The sequence below is a fragment of the Lithobates pipiens genome, unplaced genomic scaffold, assembly GCF_037356315.1.
Source record: "Lithobates pipiens isolate NorthernLeopardFrog02 unplaced genomic scaffold, aLitPip1_a1.2 Scaffold_8, whole genome shotgun sequence".
Lineage (NCBI taxonomy): Eukaryota > Metazoa > Chordata > Amphibia > Anura > Ranidae > Lithobates > Lithobates pipiens.
The window spans coordinates 590,189,230-590,206,362 of record NW_027507903.1 but is presented as its reverse complement, the minus strand read 5'-3'; the positions used below and the strand labels follow the sequence as shown (position 1 = coordinate 590,206,362).

The 17,133-nt window shown below is 42.9% G+C and overlaps 1 protein-coding gene and 1 pseudogene across 1 annotated transcript in view; one reads left to right on the top strand and one right to left on the bottom strand.

Moving 5' to 3' along the window:
- Positions 1–17,133, bottom strand: part of LOC143962289 (uncharacterized) — a 259,324-nt pseudogene that overhangs the window by 114,995 nt on the left and 127,196 nt on the right.
- LOC143964366 (uncharacterized) overlaps positions 9,355–17,133 on the top strand; it is a 127,626-nt gene continuing 119,847 nt past the window's right edge. The window contains 1 exon segment of the mRNA XM_077474082.1: positions 9,355–10,359. Coding sequence (XP_077330208.1) covers positions 9,384–10,359 — 976 coding nt within the window. The 5' untranslated portion in view covers positions 9,355–9,383.

The window sequence follows — 17,133 nt, the reverse complement described above, 5'->3', positions numbered from 1 at the left end:
TTTGGCCAGGGCACGGGAACAGGTTGTAGTAATAAATGGGGAGCCCCAAGAGCCAGGTGCTAATGAGCGGTGGCCACATTTTTCAATATGTAATGAATTGCTTTATCGGGTTACTAAAGTGAGAGAAAATGTGGTAGAACAATTATTGGTACCCCAACAGTATAGACGCAAGGTCCTGGACCTGGCCCATGATGATGTGTTAGGGGGACACCTGGGAGTTGAAAAGACGGAGGCACGGATCGCAGACCGGTTTTACTGGCCAGGCTTGAAAGCAGAGGTAAGGAGATACTGTACCTCTTGTCCCACCTGTCAGTTGACCGCTCCAGCGACCCATTTCCGGAGCCCGTTGGTCCCTCTGCCCATAATTGAGGTCCCATTCGAGAGGATAGCCATGGATATAGTGGGTCCCTTGGTAAAGTCGGCTCGAGGTCATTCTTACATACTGGTGATCCTCGACTATGCCACTCGATATCCTGAGGCGCTACCCCTACGGAATACCTCCTCTAAGGCTATTGCACGGGAGTTATTCCAGTTGTTTACACGCACAGGTTTTTCCAAGGAAATTCTCACAGACCAGGGCACCCCGTTTATGTCGAAGGTTATGGCTGATGTATGCAAACTGTTCCGGATTAAACAGCTGCGCACATCGGTCTACCATCCCCAAACAGATGGATTGGTAGAACGTTTTAATAAGACCCTTAAGTCTATGCTCAAGAGAGTGATACAAAGGGATGGGAAAGACTGGGACTGCCTGTTACCAGCTCTCCTATTTGCTATCCGAGAAGTGCCCAAGGCCTCCACTGGGTTTTCGCCCTTTGAATTGGTATATGGGCGGAGACCTCGTGGATTACTGGACTTTGTTAAAGAAGAATGGGAAAGTGAACCAATTCAGCATAAAAGTGTTCTTGAATATGTCTCTCAAATGCAGGAGAGGATCCGAACGGTGATGCCGCTAGTTAAGGAACACTTACAAAAAGCCCAGGAGGCTCAACGATGGGTCTATAATAGGGCAGCCAAAATTAGGAACTTCCAAGTGGGGGATCGAGTAGCAGTGTTGATTCCCACTGTGGAAAGTAAGTTCTTGGCCAGATGGCAAGGCCCTTTCGAGGTTGTAGAAAAAGTGGGAGAGGTAAATTATAGAGTCCACCAGCCAGGCAAGAGGAAACCCTTCCAGATATATCATGTAAACTTGCTAAAGCCCTGGACAGACAGGGAACCAGTGACCTCCCTGGCTAGTACAAAACTTGAGCCTCGGGTTGGGGTGGAGAGTGTCCAAGTAGCAAATACCCTGTCTAAAACCCAAAGTCAGCAGGCAAAGGAGTTCTTGCAGAGAAATAAAGAAAAATTTTCAGACTTGCCAGGGCTCACTAGTGTCATAGAGCATGATATTGTCACAGAACCAGGAGTCAAAGTTTTTGTCCGGCCCTACCGCATCCCAGAGGCTCAAAGGAAGGCCGTTTCAGAGGAAGTAAAAAAGATGTTAGACCTAGGGATTATTGAGGAATCGCAGAGTGAGTGGTCGAGCCCGATTGTGTTGGTACCGAAGCCCAACGGGACTCTGCGATTTTGCAATGATTTCCGGAAACTTAATGAAGTTTCCCGGTTTGATGCCTACCCCATGCCCCGGGTAGATGAGCTTATCGAGAGACTAGGTCCAGCCAGGTATATCACTACGTTAGACCTTACCAAGGGGTATTGGCAAATACCGTTGACTAAGGCCGCTAGAGAGAAAACAGCTTTTTCTACCCCAGAGGGGAGTTTTCAGTACAAAAGGATGCCTTTTGGATTGCAAACTGCTCCAGCCACGTTCCAGAGAGCAATGGATAGGATTTTACGACCTCACCGGAAGTATGCCTCAGTATACTTGGACGATATAGTCATTTTTAGCAAAGACTGGGAATCACATTTGCCCAAAGTGCAGGCAGTGCTGGACTCTCTTTGGAAGGAGGGGTTTACAATAAACCCTGAAAAATGTGCTTTGGGAATGGAGGAGGTGAAATACCTGGGTTATATCGTGGGTAGAGGGGTAGTGAAACCTCAGGTCAACAAGATAGAGGCTATACAGAATTGGCCCCGCCCCCTCACAAAAAAGCAGGCACGTGCATTCCTGGGCATGGTGGGATACTACAGGAGGTTTGTACCCAACTTTGCCACGTTGGCGGCTCCGTTGACCGATCTGACTAAGGGTCGGAAATCGGTCATGGTGGAGTGGAATGCAGACGCTGAGAAGGCTTTTTTGGAGCTCAAGTCGGCGCTGTGCCAACACCCTGTCCTTGTAGCACCCAATTTTTCAAAAGAATTTATTGTCCAGACTGATGCTTCCGATGTAGGATTGGGAGCGGTGTTGTCACAGGTTATTCATGGCGAGGAACACCCGATAGTCTTCTTCAGCAGGAAGTTAACACCAGCGGAGAAAAACTATGCCATAATTGAACGAGAGTGTCTGGCCATTAAGTGGGCTCTGGAATCCCTCAGATATTACCTTTTGGGAAGGAAGTTTAGGTTGATTTCTGACCATGCCCCTTTAACATGGCTGAGACAGGGAAAAGGGACTAATGCCAAGGGTTTCCCGGTGGTTCCTGGCACTCCAGGAATTTAAATTTATAGTGGAGCATAGGCCCGGGAGACTGCATCAAAATGCAGATGCCCTCTCCCGAGTCCATTGTTTGAGCTCCACTGTTGCCTCCACCTCCTTAGCGTTGGGGCACAGGGGGGGGATATGTACAGGACGCCGTGGCTGGGTCCTGGAAGGACGCTATATTTCCCCTCTGTTTGGGTTGTGGTCTTTTTAAATGAATAAAATTGATTAACCCACCTGTTAAGGGAGTGCCTTTAAAAAACAAGACAGGAAGTGGTAGGTGGGTGTGGAGGAGTGGAGAACACACGGTGGATGGTGTTTGGTGTTTGTTTTGGGTTGCAGCAACTGAAGTGGACAGCAGTGTCCTGTTTGGGAGGCTCCTGGCAGGGGAAGCTGCCTGCCATCAAGATCAAGCTCTGTTTCTGATAAAGACGGCTATTCTGGACTTTGCAAGTCGGTGAGACCACAAACCTTTTTCCTTTTGTTTTTGGCTGCTGTAAGCTATTTAAGTTAATAAACCCTTTGTTGTATGAAAAGCCTGTGTCCTGCGATCTACCTGGTCCCCCGAACATTACAATATCTATATTTTTTATAAATATAAAGAGGTTTTAAAAGTGGATTTAGATCATGTTAGTACAGAATCTACTGGCTCGCAAAAAACTTGTAACCAAGTAAAAAAGTGTCCTTGCTTCAATAAACTTTTTTTATTTGTCCAGACTGGCCATCGTCTGTGCTCCCCCTGCTGCATATCTGGCTGTTGGGTTCGCTGCCTGTGCACCTTCTATAATATCTGGATGATTTTTCCTGCAGGAGATAGGTTGGTGGAGTGGGGGTAAGCACATCTTTCTATCCAAAGCCCTAGTCTTATCTATATACGTGTGTGTGTGTGTGTGTGTGTGTGTGTGTATATATATATATATATATATATATATATATATATATATATATATATATATATAATTTACTTTGGAATGTATTTTTGTATCAAAACCTGATTTTTATGTTATTTTGTTATTATTATTCTGCTAGCTTGTATATCCCCTGATGAAGCGATAGCGAAACATGTCGGGATAAGCAAATTACAAGCACCTCAACTGAACCATTACCTGGACCGCAAGCTATATGTAACATCCTTGTAAAATTATAAGGCTGTTTTTGGTTTTATTTGAATTGTTGTTATAATAAAATTTAAAAACTTTTCATACTTATAATCTTTCTAAAAATATTTTTTCTTTGCTAACTAAAATATTGCACTGTTAATGCCCCATTCCTCCCTTATTTGGGTTTTGTTTCCCAATAATTTAGAATACTGTTTCCAATAGTTTTTTGTAAAATTGGATGCAAGCAGATATCAGGAAGGAAATCGCACAATATGCTTATTTGCAATTTTGAGCACCTGGTGTGTGAAACGTGTCAAGACTTTCTTTTTCTAGTGACCGTCCCCCCCCTCCTAATTTACACACCTAAACCTTGGAATTTCCCACGGCGGAGACATGCTCTTCCTCTGCCCAGGGTTCTCAGCTCTTGATGGGATAGATTGTTAGCAGCGCTCCCGCTTCTGTCAATCAAATCCAATGATGCGATTGCCAGGGCCGAGACCTGCAATCCTGCCACCCTGTGCAAAACCGACTGCACAGCAAAGGTAAGTATGACGTTTGTTATTTAAAAAAAAAATTAAAAATGTAGCTTTACAATAACTTTAATATCTGCTTGTATTATGCATCTGATTTATACAATTGACTTACAGTTGAGAGGTGGGCAGGGTGCATCAGTTTTAATGGAAATTTTAATTAATGGAAATATTAGTCCACCTAAAGTCATTGTCATCGACTTTAAAATAAGGGTGATAGTTGATGTTGATATCTACTTAGATGATTATGAGTTTTAAATCTAAACTCTTACCTGAATGTTAAAATGATAAATGTTAAAATGTTAAGGACTTAGAAGGTGGGTAGAAACAATTGTCCAATAAAATTTGTGGAAACATGCCTTTTTGTTAGGTAAAAAAAAACCTTTTAGCAAATCAAAAGCCACTTCTTGCTAACAAATGGTCATGAAGTGTATATAAAGTGAGACAAAGCTCAGTTAGCACATTGGATTTTCAGAAGAAAAAGTTTTCACTGAGACGTCTCTTTACAACACCATTCCAGGTAACATTATATTTTACAACTGTACGGCTGTGTTGCATGTTGCTGCATCATTCTATATTGTACCTTAGTTTGGAAGTATTAAATTTTTTTTTTGAAGGCTTCACATATGTGTCAGGTGTGTGTGTGTGTGTATGTATATGTGTGTGTGTGTGTATATATATATATATATATATATATATATATATATATATCTCATATATATATATATCTCTCATATATTTTTTTGTGAGGCAATGCAGCCTATTGAGTGAATTTCTCATTTGTTTAATGTTCCTGTTCACATCATGAGAGGTGTATAAATAAAAAGATATTCTACAGATGTAGGTGTATTGCCAGCAGAAATATTATTACTGATTGCTTAGTGCGAATAGGAAATAATAAATGGTAAGCATTATCTGCAGGAGAAAATGAACCCTAGAGAATAATGTTACATACGTTTCCTTTATTTTTACCTGGTGATCCTACCAGTAACACAGTTCCTCTTAGGGTGTCTCCACTCTACTGTAGGAGAAATGGAGACACCTTTGGGCAGCAGCATTGTCAATCTGGGGAGAGGGTAGTGTTAGATGTACTAACAGATTTCGATGGACTAACCAAATGTTACATATATGAATAAAAGGTAAGCATTGTATGCTCGCTGTCAGTGTCATACGGTTTATCTCAGTCCTCTAACTCCAAAATAACAGGTTTACTGGCTGGTGAAACAGATGAAAATACATGAAAAAACCCTTAAAAAATTAAAGCAAATGCAGCCACTACATTTAATAATTTGTAAGCTATGATATAATTCGGTCTTGTTTATGTCTTTAACCGCTTGGCTCGGCTGCGCAAATTGCTGTAGCTGTACATAAGTTCCTTTAACAGCTATAGCAGGCGCACGCCGGTGGTGCATGACCACAGCCGATGCGCATGGCCAGTGGCCGTGATGTCCACCGGCCACCCACGATTGCTCCACAGAGAACCAGAATGGGAATCTGTCAATGTAAACAAACAGATCCCCTTTCTGACGGGTGTAGAGAGAGATCATATGTTCCTAGTGATCAGGAACAGCAATCTCTCTGTACTCCCAGTCAGTCCCCTCCCCCCACAGTTAGAAACAACTCCCAGGGAACACTTAACCCCTTGATTGCCCCTTAGTGTTAACCCCTTCCCTGCCAGTGACATTTATACAGTAATCAGTGGCTATTTTTAGCTACAGATCACTGTAATAATGTCACTGGTCCAAAAAAGTATCAAAAGTGTCCGATATGTTTGCCGCAATGTTGCAGTCCCACTAAAAATTGCTGATCACCGCCAGCACTAGTAAAAAAAAAAAAAAAAAAGTATAATAAAAATGGCATAAAAATATCCCCTATTTTGTAGACGCTGTAACTTTTGTGCAAATCAATCAATATACGCTTACAGGTGGTCCCTGGGTTACAAATAAGACAGGGTCTATAGCCTTGTTCTTAAGTTGAATCTATTTGTAAGTTAGAACAGGTAATTTTTTTTTTTTTTTTTTTTTTTTATGTGTAGCTCCAGCTAAACAATTTTTAAGCTTTTTGGATAGTATATGGAAGGGTTAACACCCCTGTAACATTTGTTTTGCTGTCCTGCCCCTGTTCAGAAGGTTTCGCCTCACTTTCACTTTCAATGACAATTGGATTTTGAAAATTTTGGGTTGTTGTGGAAACAAGGATTGGTGTTAAAGCATCAGCGGACACACCTTTTTCCCATAATAACTCTTATGCCGCTTACACACAGGCGGACTGTATGGCCTACTTAGTCCGCCGAAACACATTTGAGCGGACAGTCCGCTCGTGTGTGGGCTTCAGCGGACTTTTTCAGCGTGCAGTACGGCGGACTAAGTATTTCGGAATGTTCGAAATACTGTCCGTCGTACTCGCATTTCGGCGGACAATCTGCCCGTGTGTATGCCAGTCCGCCGTACTTTTGAAATGAGCGGACTTTTCCCGCCCGGAGAAAAGTCCGCTCATTTCGAGCGGGTATCCAGGTAGGCGGGGCCCGCGAAGGAGACGTCGCTGGCCCTGCCGCCTGGTATGAACTTAAAGGGGAACCCCAACGCCGGAAAAAAACGGCGTGGGGGTCCCCCCCAAGTCCACAACAGACCCTTGTCCGAGCACGCTACCCGGCCGGCCAGGAAAGGGGGGCGAGCGAGCGCCCCCCTCCTGAGCCGTACCAGGCCGCGTGCCCTCAACATGGGGGGTGCCTTGGGGAAGGGGGGGCCGCACGGCCCCTCCACCCCAAAGCACCTTGTCCCCATGTTGATGAGGACAAGGGCCTCTTCCCGACAACCCTGGCCGTTGGTTGTCGGGGTCTGCGGGCAGGGGGCTTATCGGAATCCGGGAGCCTCCTTTAATAAGGGGGCCCCCGGATACCGGCCCCCCACCCTATGTGAATGAGTATGGGGTACAATGTACCCCTACCCATTCACCTGTAAAATAAAAGTACCAAAAAAAACACAACACACGAGATAAAATACTTTATTGCACAGCTCCAGGGGTCTTCTGTCTTCGGGGGTCTTCTCGCCGGACTCCTCCGCTATCTTCTTGTAGCTCTTTTGCTAGCGGAGGAGTTCGGCTTTCTTCCTCGCCGCCGGCCTCTTCTCCCGACTTCGGGGGTCTTGTCCCCCTCTTCGGTTCTTCTGCCGGGCCACCGCGCCTTCTTATAGCTCTTTTACAGGCGTGGCCCGGTCTTCTGTCGCCGCCGCCGCCGCCTTCCGTTCTTCTTCTTCTTCTTCTTCTCCAGGAGATGTTGCCTCGATGATCTCTCCGGCCGGAATGCCAGGGATGCACTGCGCGGCCACTTATATAGGGACAAGGGGCGGTGTCACATGGCTTTATGTCACATGGGTTGGTCACATGGGTTGATGTCACATGGGGACTATGACATCGTAAGGGGGCGGGGTCACCCCCCCTTCCCCAAGGCACCCCCCATGTTGAGGGCACGCGGCCTGGTACGGTTTAGGAGGTGGGGGTGCTCGCTCGCCCCCCTTTCCTGGCCGGCCGGGTAGCGTGCTCGGACAAGGGTCTGTTGTGGACTTGGGGGGGACCCCCACGCCGATTTTTTTCGGCGTTGGGGTTTCCCCTTTAAGTCCATACCAGGCGGCGGGGCCAGCGATGTCTCCTTCGAGGGCCCCGCCTACCTGGAGACGCGCTCGAAATGAGCGGACTTTCCTCCGCGTGTGTGGGCGAGTCCGTTCATTTCAAAAGTAGGGCGGATAGTATGGCGGACTTAGTACGCCGTATTAGTCCGCTCAAAAAGTGGTGTGTGTGTGGTCAAGTCCGTTCATTCGAAAGTATGACGGACTGTCCGTCGGATTGTCTGACGGACTGAGTTGGCCAGACAGTCCGCCCGTGTGTACGCGGCTTTAGCCCTTGTATACACGGTCGGAAATTCTGACAACAAAATTCTGATTTTGTCTGAAACTTGTGTTGCATACACACGGTCGGACATTGGCTACTAGCCTGAACGTAGTCCCGCTGTAACAAACGAACGTCATCACGTTCTGAACGATCGGATTTTCCAACAACTTTGTCTGACCGTGTGTATGCAACACCAGTGTCGGACAAAATCCGACAGATTTTGTCGTCGGAATGTCCGACCGTGTATACAAGGGCTTACAGGGGTGAATTTCCCTTCCTAGGGGTAGATTTCCCTTTCACTTCCTGTTGTCTCCCTCGGTTTGTAAATAGGAGTCATTTGTAAGTTGGATGTTTGTAACTACGGGACTGCCTGTATTGTGATTTATTTTTTTATTTATTTTTTACCAAACATTTGTAGAATAATACATATTGGCTTAAACTGATAAAGAAATTTGTTTTTTTTTGTTTTTTTTTATATTTATTATAGCAAAAAGTAAAAATAAAATATTGGTTTTTTTTTTCAAAATTGTCGGCTTTTTTTTATTTATAGTGCAAAAAATAAGAACAGCAGAGGTGATCAAATACCAACAAAACAAAGTTCTATTTTGTTTGTGTACAGCAACGCATGACCGTGCAATTGTCAGTTAAAGCGACACAGTGCCGTATCACAAAAAATGACCTGGTCATTAAGGGGGTAAATCCTTCCAGGGCTAAATTGGGTAATCCCACTTTAAGCTTTAACCACTTAAGGGCCGACTTAACACCAAAGCATCAATTTGAAATTTACTAGCAACATTTACATAAAATGTAATACAGAAAATCAACAGAGCTGTGTCCCCCGAAAAGGTTACTTATAGTACAAAATAATGAAAATACCAATATTTTAAGTATTTTGCACTAATAAATAATTTGTTGGGGTTTACACAATGTAACACCCAAGCATTGGGATATTTAAATCTTTGTTAGGACAGAAACAGATAGGAAAACTATGGAAATATATGGAAGTCATAAATACCCTGTACCTCCTTATAATTACATCAAAGGTGAAAGATAAGTAAGATTTTCAATCAAGTAAAAATCTAAGCAGAATTTTTGTTCATATTTTATATTTTGCTAAGTGAATGGGAGAATGTAACATAGTGTAGGTGTTGTCTCAGTTTGGGTTTTAAAATGGAAATTCAGTTTCAGAGTCCATGTAAACTTTTTTTTACAAACTGGTCTATAAAACATAACTAGTATTCAAGACCTAATCTGAAAATATTTTACAGGTAAACAGATCGTCATCAACACATGATGAGCCAAGTAGGAGACAAGCCGTATCAGTGCTTTGAGTGCCAGGAAAGTTTTATTTGTAAGTCGAAACTCAGCATTCACCACAGGAGTCACACTGGAGACAAACCATTTTCCTGCTCAGAATGTGAAAAGGTGCTTTTATCTAAGCATTCGCTAATCAATCACCAGAGGATTCACACAGGAGAAAAGCCGTTTAATTGTTCAGAATGTGAAAAATGCTTCTCTAAAAAGTCTAGTCTTGTTAAACACTTGAAGACTCACACAGGAGAGAAACCATTTAAATGCTCAGTATGTGGCAAGTGTTATTCACAGTGGATAAATCTAGCTCAACACAAAAATTGTCACACAGGAGAGAAGCCATTTTCTTGCTCTGAATGTGAAAAGGTGTTTTCATGGAAGAAATCACTAATTAATCACCAGAGGATTCACACGGGAGAGAAGCGGTTTAATTGTTCAGAATGTGACAAATGCTATTCTTATAAGATTAATCTTGTTGCACACCTGAAGACTCACACAGGAGAGAAGCCATTTAAATGTTTAGAATGTGGCAAATGCTTTTTAGAGAGGGTACGTCTTGCTCAGCATGAAATTATTCACACAGGAAAGAAGCCATTTTCTTGCTCAGAATGTGAAAAAGTTTTTGCATGGAAAGCATCACTAATCAGTCACCAGAGGATTCACACTGGAGAGAAACCATTTAAATGTTCAGAATGCGGCAAGTGCTTCTCGCACAGGAAAGGTCTTGCTCAACATGTAAATACTCACACAGGAGAGAAGCCATTTAAATGTTCAGAATGTGGCAAATGCTTTTCACAAAGAACACATCTCAATCAACATGAAACTATTCACACAGGAGTGAAGCCATTTAAATGTTTAGAATGTGGCAATTGCTTTTCACAGAAGGCATCACTAATCGGTCACCAAAGGATTCATAAAGATTAGATGACTTACAGATGTTCAGAATGTGTCTGATGTTTCTCTCAGAGGATGCATGTTATTTGACATAAAAAGATGTTTTGGGGAAATACTACCCTTCTCAGTCTCAGAATTTGACTTATCATCCTGCCAAATCATGTGACAATTAACTCCTAGAAGGAGATTCCACTCTACCAAATTATGAGAGCTAGGATTGCATCAGCGTGAAAGGAATACTACAGATTTAAGACACAGAAAAACATTACTTTTTTTAGAAATTTTGGCCAAGAGCATCCTACATTTTGTGATATTTTATCAACACATTTGAATATAACCTGTAGGAGGGCAAAATCTGTGAAGGACATATTGGCCAATATTCAATGTATTAATAAACAACAATTGAAGCCTTTATAGTTAAAGGGCTGTGTCTTCATGGTTGAAATCCTTCAATTTTTAGGAACTTTGGACAATTTTGGGAGGCTATCTCATCTTGTGATGTTTCATCAACAAATCCAAATATAACCTATAGGAGGACAAAAACTGAAGGACATATTGGTCTATACCCATTGTATTCAGAAGCAACAAACACATCATTAAGTACAGCTTCCAGTTTCAGTTAAAGGGTTACATACTGTATGTATGGATAGTGTAAGGCTTGTGTTTTTATGGTTAAAAAATGAAGACAGTTTAAGATTTAAGCTTTCATAAACTGCAGTACAATATAAAAAGCTATCTCACATAATGCGCCTTGTGTCCTAGTTGTGTACCACTTTTGCCTACCTCCTTAATTCATCTTTCATTGTTAACCACAGTTCTTTTTTTTTGTAGGGGGGGTACTGATTTGAAGGTGTTTATGCTAGAAGAGGTAAGTGATAAAATATGACCTGAGCTATGTGAGCCTTTTAAGTTTAACTGAAGTTAAAGTATATCCCATTATCAAGCGTAGGGTCTGAAATAGGTCAGGTGCTCTCTGTGCCTTGTTCAAAAAAAGTTTATGGCTGTACTTTTGCTTACTCCAACTCCTCAAGCTCCTTAGCTGTACTGAAGTACGGAATTTCAGTTAAAGACCTGGAGAAAGTGTTAATGGTATCAGGAACCCAATCCCCTACTAGTGACATTATGGTTTTCAGATCTGTCCACCAGCAGATGTCTTCCAGCAGTCAGCACATCCTAGGAATTAGTCTGCACCTGATGCTGGTTGTTGGAAGGGTATTTAACTCTCCTCTAGCTTTCCACAATGCCTCAGAGTTTTGATCTGTGTGCCAAACATTCTGATCTTGTTGCTCCTGTTGCCGTGATCCTGCTACTGTACTTGTTACCCTGACCCTTACTGTCATGTACCTGTTCCCCTTATCTCCCTGCTTCTACCTGTTCCCCCTGATCCCAGCTTTGGCCCCTTCCTGACTTGACTCATCTGCTGTCCCTTGCACCTCCTGCCTGACCCTGCCTTACGCAGTCTTTCCCCTCGCTTGTTTATAGTTTATCACAGTTAATTTGTTAGTTATGTCGTTTTTTTTTTTTTACTAAGTTTCATTTATTATTAAATTTTTTCACATTTGCTTGTTCTGTTTGGTGTTGAATGTTTTATGCTGTGCTATTAATAAATCTTTTTATAAATGCAATTCATTTGATTTGAGTTTCCTTTGTATGACTACACAGATCCGTTCACCTCTGCTTTTGCTGGATATCAGCACATGGTAGTCTAACAATAACAAGACTACAAGTGCAATGATTACTGTGCATGCCGTCCATTGAGCACTACAACTTGAAGTTCATTTATTTACAGATCTCTGTAAATGAAAATAAGAGCTCCCACATGCTTTCATGGTGTGGGGGTTTGGGACTGGGAGTACCCTGTAAAATGGTGCAAAAGGTGGAGTTTGCCTTTAAGTGGCATGGGGCTGACTAAAGCTAAGCTCTCTGTGCAGATTAGTATGGATATCTTACAGTTGGGAAAATCAAATAGTTTAAAGTAGGGGCCAGTAGTTAAACAGATGCGTTTGTTTTTGCTGGCTTGCTTGAAAGTGTATCAGAGATCAATTTTATGCAATCTAAAGGTTTTTCTTTACTTCCTGTCCTGTAAACACAACAAGAATAGGAAATATTTTAGAAATGAGACGATTCCTCTCTAAAGCTGGTCATTTATTCTAGTGGATTTTTGAATAAATGTCCGTACAAACATTTATATGAAAATTCTCATCAGTACATTCAATGATTTGAAAGTACTTCAAAATTTTGTTTGCTTTTCACATAATATTTTAAAATGAATGTAACGTTCCAAAAATGAAAAGCACATTCATTTGTTTGAAAATTGATTTCCATCCTGCATGAAATTTTTTTGTCTCGCAGGCAAAGTTTGACCTCACTAACAATTCCAAAATTGAATAAAGCCGCGTACACACGTGGCGGACTGTCTGGCCAACTTAGTCCGTCAGACAATCCGACGGACAGTCCGTCATACTTTCAAATGAACGGACTTGCCCACACACGGCACTTTTTGAGCGGACTAATACGGCGGACTAAGTCCGCCATACTATCCGCCCTACTTTTGAAATGAACGGACTCGCCCACACACGCGGAGGAAAGTCCGCTCATTTCGAGCGCGTCTCCAGGTAGGCGGGGCCCGCGAAGGAGACGTCGCTGGTCCCGCCGCCTGGTATGTACTTAAAGGGGAACCCCAACGCCGAAAAAAATCGGCGTGGGGGTCCCCCCAAGTCCACAACAGACCCTTGTCCGAGCACGCTACCCGGCCGGCCAGGAAAGGGGGGCGAGCGAGCGCCCCCCCCCCTCCTGAGCCGTACCAGGCCGCGTGCCCTCAACATGGGGGGGTGCCTTGGGGAAGGGGGGGCCGCGCGGCCACCCCACCCCAAAGCACCTTGTCCCCATGTTGATGAGGACAAGGGCCTCTTCCCGACAACCCTGGCCGTTGGTTGTCGGGGTCTGCGGGCGGGGGGCTTATCGGAATCCGGGAGCCCCCTTTAATAAGGGGGCCCCCGGATACCGGCCCCCCACCCTATGTGAATGAGTATGGGGTACAATGTACCCCTACCCATTCACCTGTGAAAAAAAGTACAAAAAAAACACAACACAGGGTTAAAATATTTTATTGCACAGCTCCAGGGGTCTTCCGTCTTCGGGGGTCTTCTCGCCGGACTCCTCCGCTATCTTCTTGTAGCTCTTTTGCTAGCGGAGGAGTCCGGCTTTCTTCCTCGCCGCCGGCCTCTTCTCCCGACTTCGGGGGTCTTGTCCCCCTCTTTGGTTCTTCTGCCGGGCCACCGCACCTTCTTATAGCTCTTTTACAGGCGGTGGCCCGGTCTTCTGTCGCCGCCGTCGCCTTCCGTTCTTCTTCTTCTTCTCCTCCAGGAGATGTTGACACGACGCTCTCTTCGGCCGGAATGCCAGGGACGCACTGCGCGGCCACTTATATAGGGACAATGGGGCGGTGTCACATGGCTTTATGTCACATGGGTTGGTCTATTTTTGGTTTACCAAAAATATGTAGCAGAATACATATTGGCCTAAATTGATGAAGAAATTTGATTTAAAAAATAAAATTATTGGATGTGTTTTATAGCAGAAATTAAAAAATATATTTTTTTCTTTCAAAATTGTTGGTCATTCCTTGTTCCATTGTTATGAATGATCAAATTCCGCTAGAACCCTGTGCTATCTATAACAATCCCCCCCCCCCCCAATTCCCTAATGCAGCTGCTGGAAAACTTAACCCCACAGTGTCCTACAATCTAGTGAATAAATATGTCCCTGTGGCTCTACTCAATAAACACAATCCTCATACAATGTGCATAGAATACAATAATGTAAGATAATAATTGTAAACCAAGTATAGGTGGAAAAGGGTAGAAATAAAGTCAATGTGTGCCACCCCTTTAGAAAAACAACCCTATTGTTGTATTTGTAAGCAAACCGACTGAACTAGGATATATCTAGGATAAAAATTGTATTACTCTGGCTTTGGTTACTTAGTGTGAATGGTGAATATTATCTCCAGGAGAAAATGATTACTATAGAGTAATGTTACATATGTTTTCTCTTCAAAATTATAAAGTGACATAATCTTTCTAATTTACAAAAAATCCCAAAAACATGCAAAAATAGTGCCAAAGTAATGATTTCCAGGCATATAAGCAGTCCAAAGAAAAGGAAAGATGGATAGGATACTGAATCTTAGTCCATTTTCGGTGACTCTCAAAAACCACCCTTTACACACGTAGCAGGTGCACCCAGAGTAGAAAGAGATTATCCACCACCAGATTAGAGGAGGCTTACCAGCTGTCAAGATCTCTTTTTAAGGAGATCATACGGGCTTGTAAAATGTTATGTTCCTGGTTCCCACACTGGGCTCTGTTGGTAACACCAATCTATCTGCTCCCTCTTTATGGTATATCTCGTTCCACCACAATCATTTAGTACGGCAAAGAGAGAAGAAAAAAAGCTCCCATAGCATAATTCCGTAAAGATTTATTAAAATATAACAAGTAAAGTAACAACTCACGAATTCCCAGCAGAGTGTAAGCGTATAGCGTATAAAAAACGAGCCGGCCGGCTCTCTCTTGTTTGCACTGCCCGTCCTTCCGGATTAACGTGGAAATGCGGTGACGTCAGCACGCCGCTCACCCTACGTCGTTTCGTCAAAAGTGACTTCTTCCTGGGAACCCCTTATCTCCCTCCTTTTCTTTGGACTGCTTATATGCCTGGAAATCATTACTTTGGCACTATTTTTGCTCGTTTTTTATACGCTATACGCTTACACTCTGCTGGGAATTCGTGAGTTGTTACTTTACTTGTTATATTTTAATAAATCTTTACGGAATTATGCTATGGGAGCTTTTTTTCTTCTCTCTTTGCCGTACTAAATGATTGTGGTGGAACGAGATATACCATAAAGAGGGAACAGATAGATTGGTGTTACCAACAGAGCCCAGTGTGGGAACCAGGAACATAACATTTTACAAGCCCGTATGATCTCCTTAAAAAGAGATCTTGACAGCTGGTAAGCCTCCTCTAATCTGGTGGTGGATAATCTCTTTCTACTCTGGGTGCACCTGCTACGTGTGTAAAGGGTGGTTTTTGAGAGTCACCGAAAATGGACTAAGATTCAGTATCCTATCCATCTTTCCTTTTCTTTGGACTGCTTATATGCCTGGAAATCATTACTTTGGCACTATTTTTGCATGTTTTTGGGATTTTTTGTAAATTAGAAAGATTATGTCACTTTATAATTTTGTTTTATAAGTTTTAGCGCAGCTATATTTTTTGATTGTTGTATATTGTGTGTGTCTCGCATTGGGTTGCAGCAAGAACTTATTACTGTCAGTATTAACACTAATATCAAGTTTTTGTTTTATTTACACTTGATTTTTTCATATATATTTGTCTAGCACTTTTAGACCAGCGCTGTTTTTCGAAGGTTTTATATATGTTTTCTCTTCCACTTTTCTGATACTATTTGTTTTGATCAGTTTGTTCTGTAAGGAAAAACACCATTTGCTCAATCTTTTTTAATATTTATAGATAATAATACTTTGTTACCCTCCAGAAACATACCTGTTTTTTATGCATTTTGGTTCATCTAAGGCCCTTTCACACATGCGGACAGTATGTCCGTATTTCATCCATCCGTTTGCGAATGAAATACGGACATACATGCATCCCTATGGGATAGCGGGTGTCTACGGATGAACATCCACAGACACCCGCTATTGTCCGCCTCCACAATTGTCAGATTCTGCAGACGGAGGAAAATCCTATTTTTCTATCCGTCTGCAGAGCAGATCGGATGAACACGGACAGACGGTCCGTGCTCATCCGATCCCCCATAGAGGAGAATGGAGAGCTGACAGGGCGGTCCCTGCACACTGTGCAGGGACCGCCCTGTCCACCGCCGGCTCAGCGGGGACAACGGAGCGATCCCCGCAGAGCAAGCGGATCATCACGGGGCGGATCATTACTGATCCGTCCCGTGTGAAAGGGGCCTTAAAGTGGTATTACAAAAAAACTGTGAAAACAATCTGTGCAGTTTAATAATAAAGGTCCATAAATGTATGAAAAATGAAATTAAATAAATATCTGAAAAATAAAAATAAAAATGTAGAAAATCAAATTTTAATGGTGCTAATACATCTATTGGTGCTTTTCACCACACTACAACATGCTACATAACATCCTCCATGATGCAGCGCAATACCATCGCATATTATGACAATCCTTAATTCAAGACAATATAATGACCCTTCAATGTCCAATAAAGTTGCATTTCCTAATTACAGTGGCTGAAGAAATACAGCTTTATTGAACATTGAAGGACTATTATATTGTTTAGAATTAAAGTGTTCCTAAACCCACAACAGTAAAATCTGTCTGTATATGCAGCATAATATGCTTGTTATACTCACTGTGGAGCATAAGGGGTTAATCCTCTGCATTGTGTAAAAAGGCTGCTTTATCCTTTATGCACAGATCCTCCCTCCTGCACTATCTGGGGAAAACCACCTAACACAGGTAGAGTAGCCTCCTGCACATGCTCAGTTATCTTTTATGCTGGAGAGACTAATTACTTGTTCTCAGAGCTAGCCACGTCACATGATATTGACATCACATATGTGGGCGTTGTGGAGAAGCGACCCCATGTCACAGGTGCATATAAGCAGTATATGCTTGATTTTGGTAGGAATACTAATTGCAAACCTGTGGGCTGGGTTCATAAACATGCCAGGAAAAGAAGTCAGTGCTCAGACTTGGAGACAGCTCCGCCCGGCAGACAGGAAGTCTGGTCGGGAGGGTTCCAGTAGGAGACTGCTCCAGGAGAAAGAGA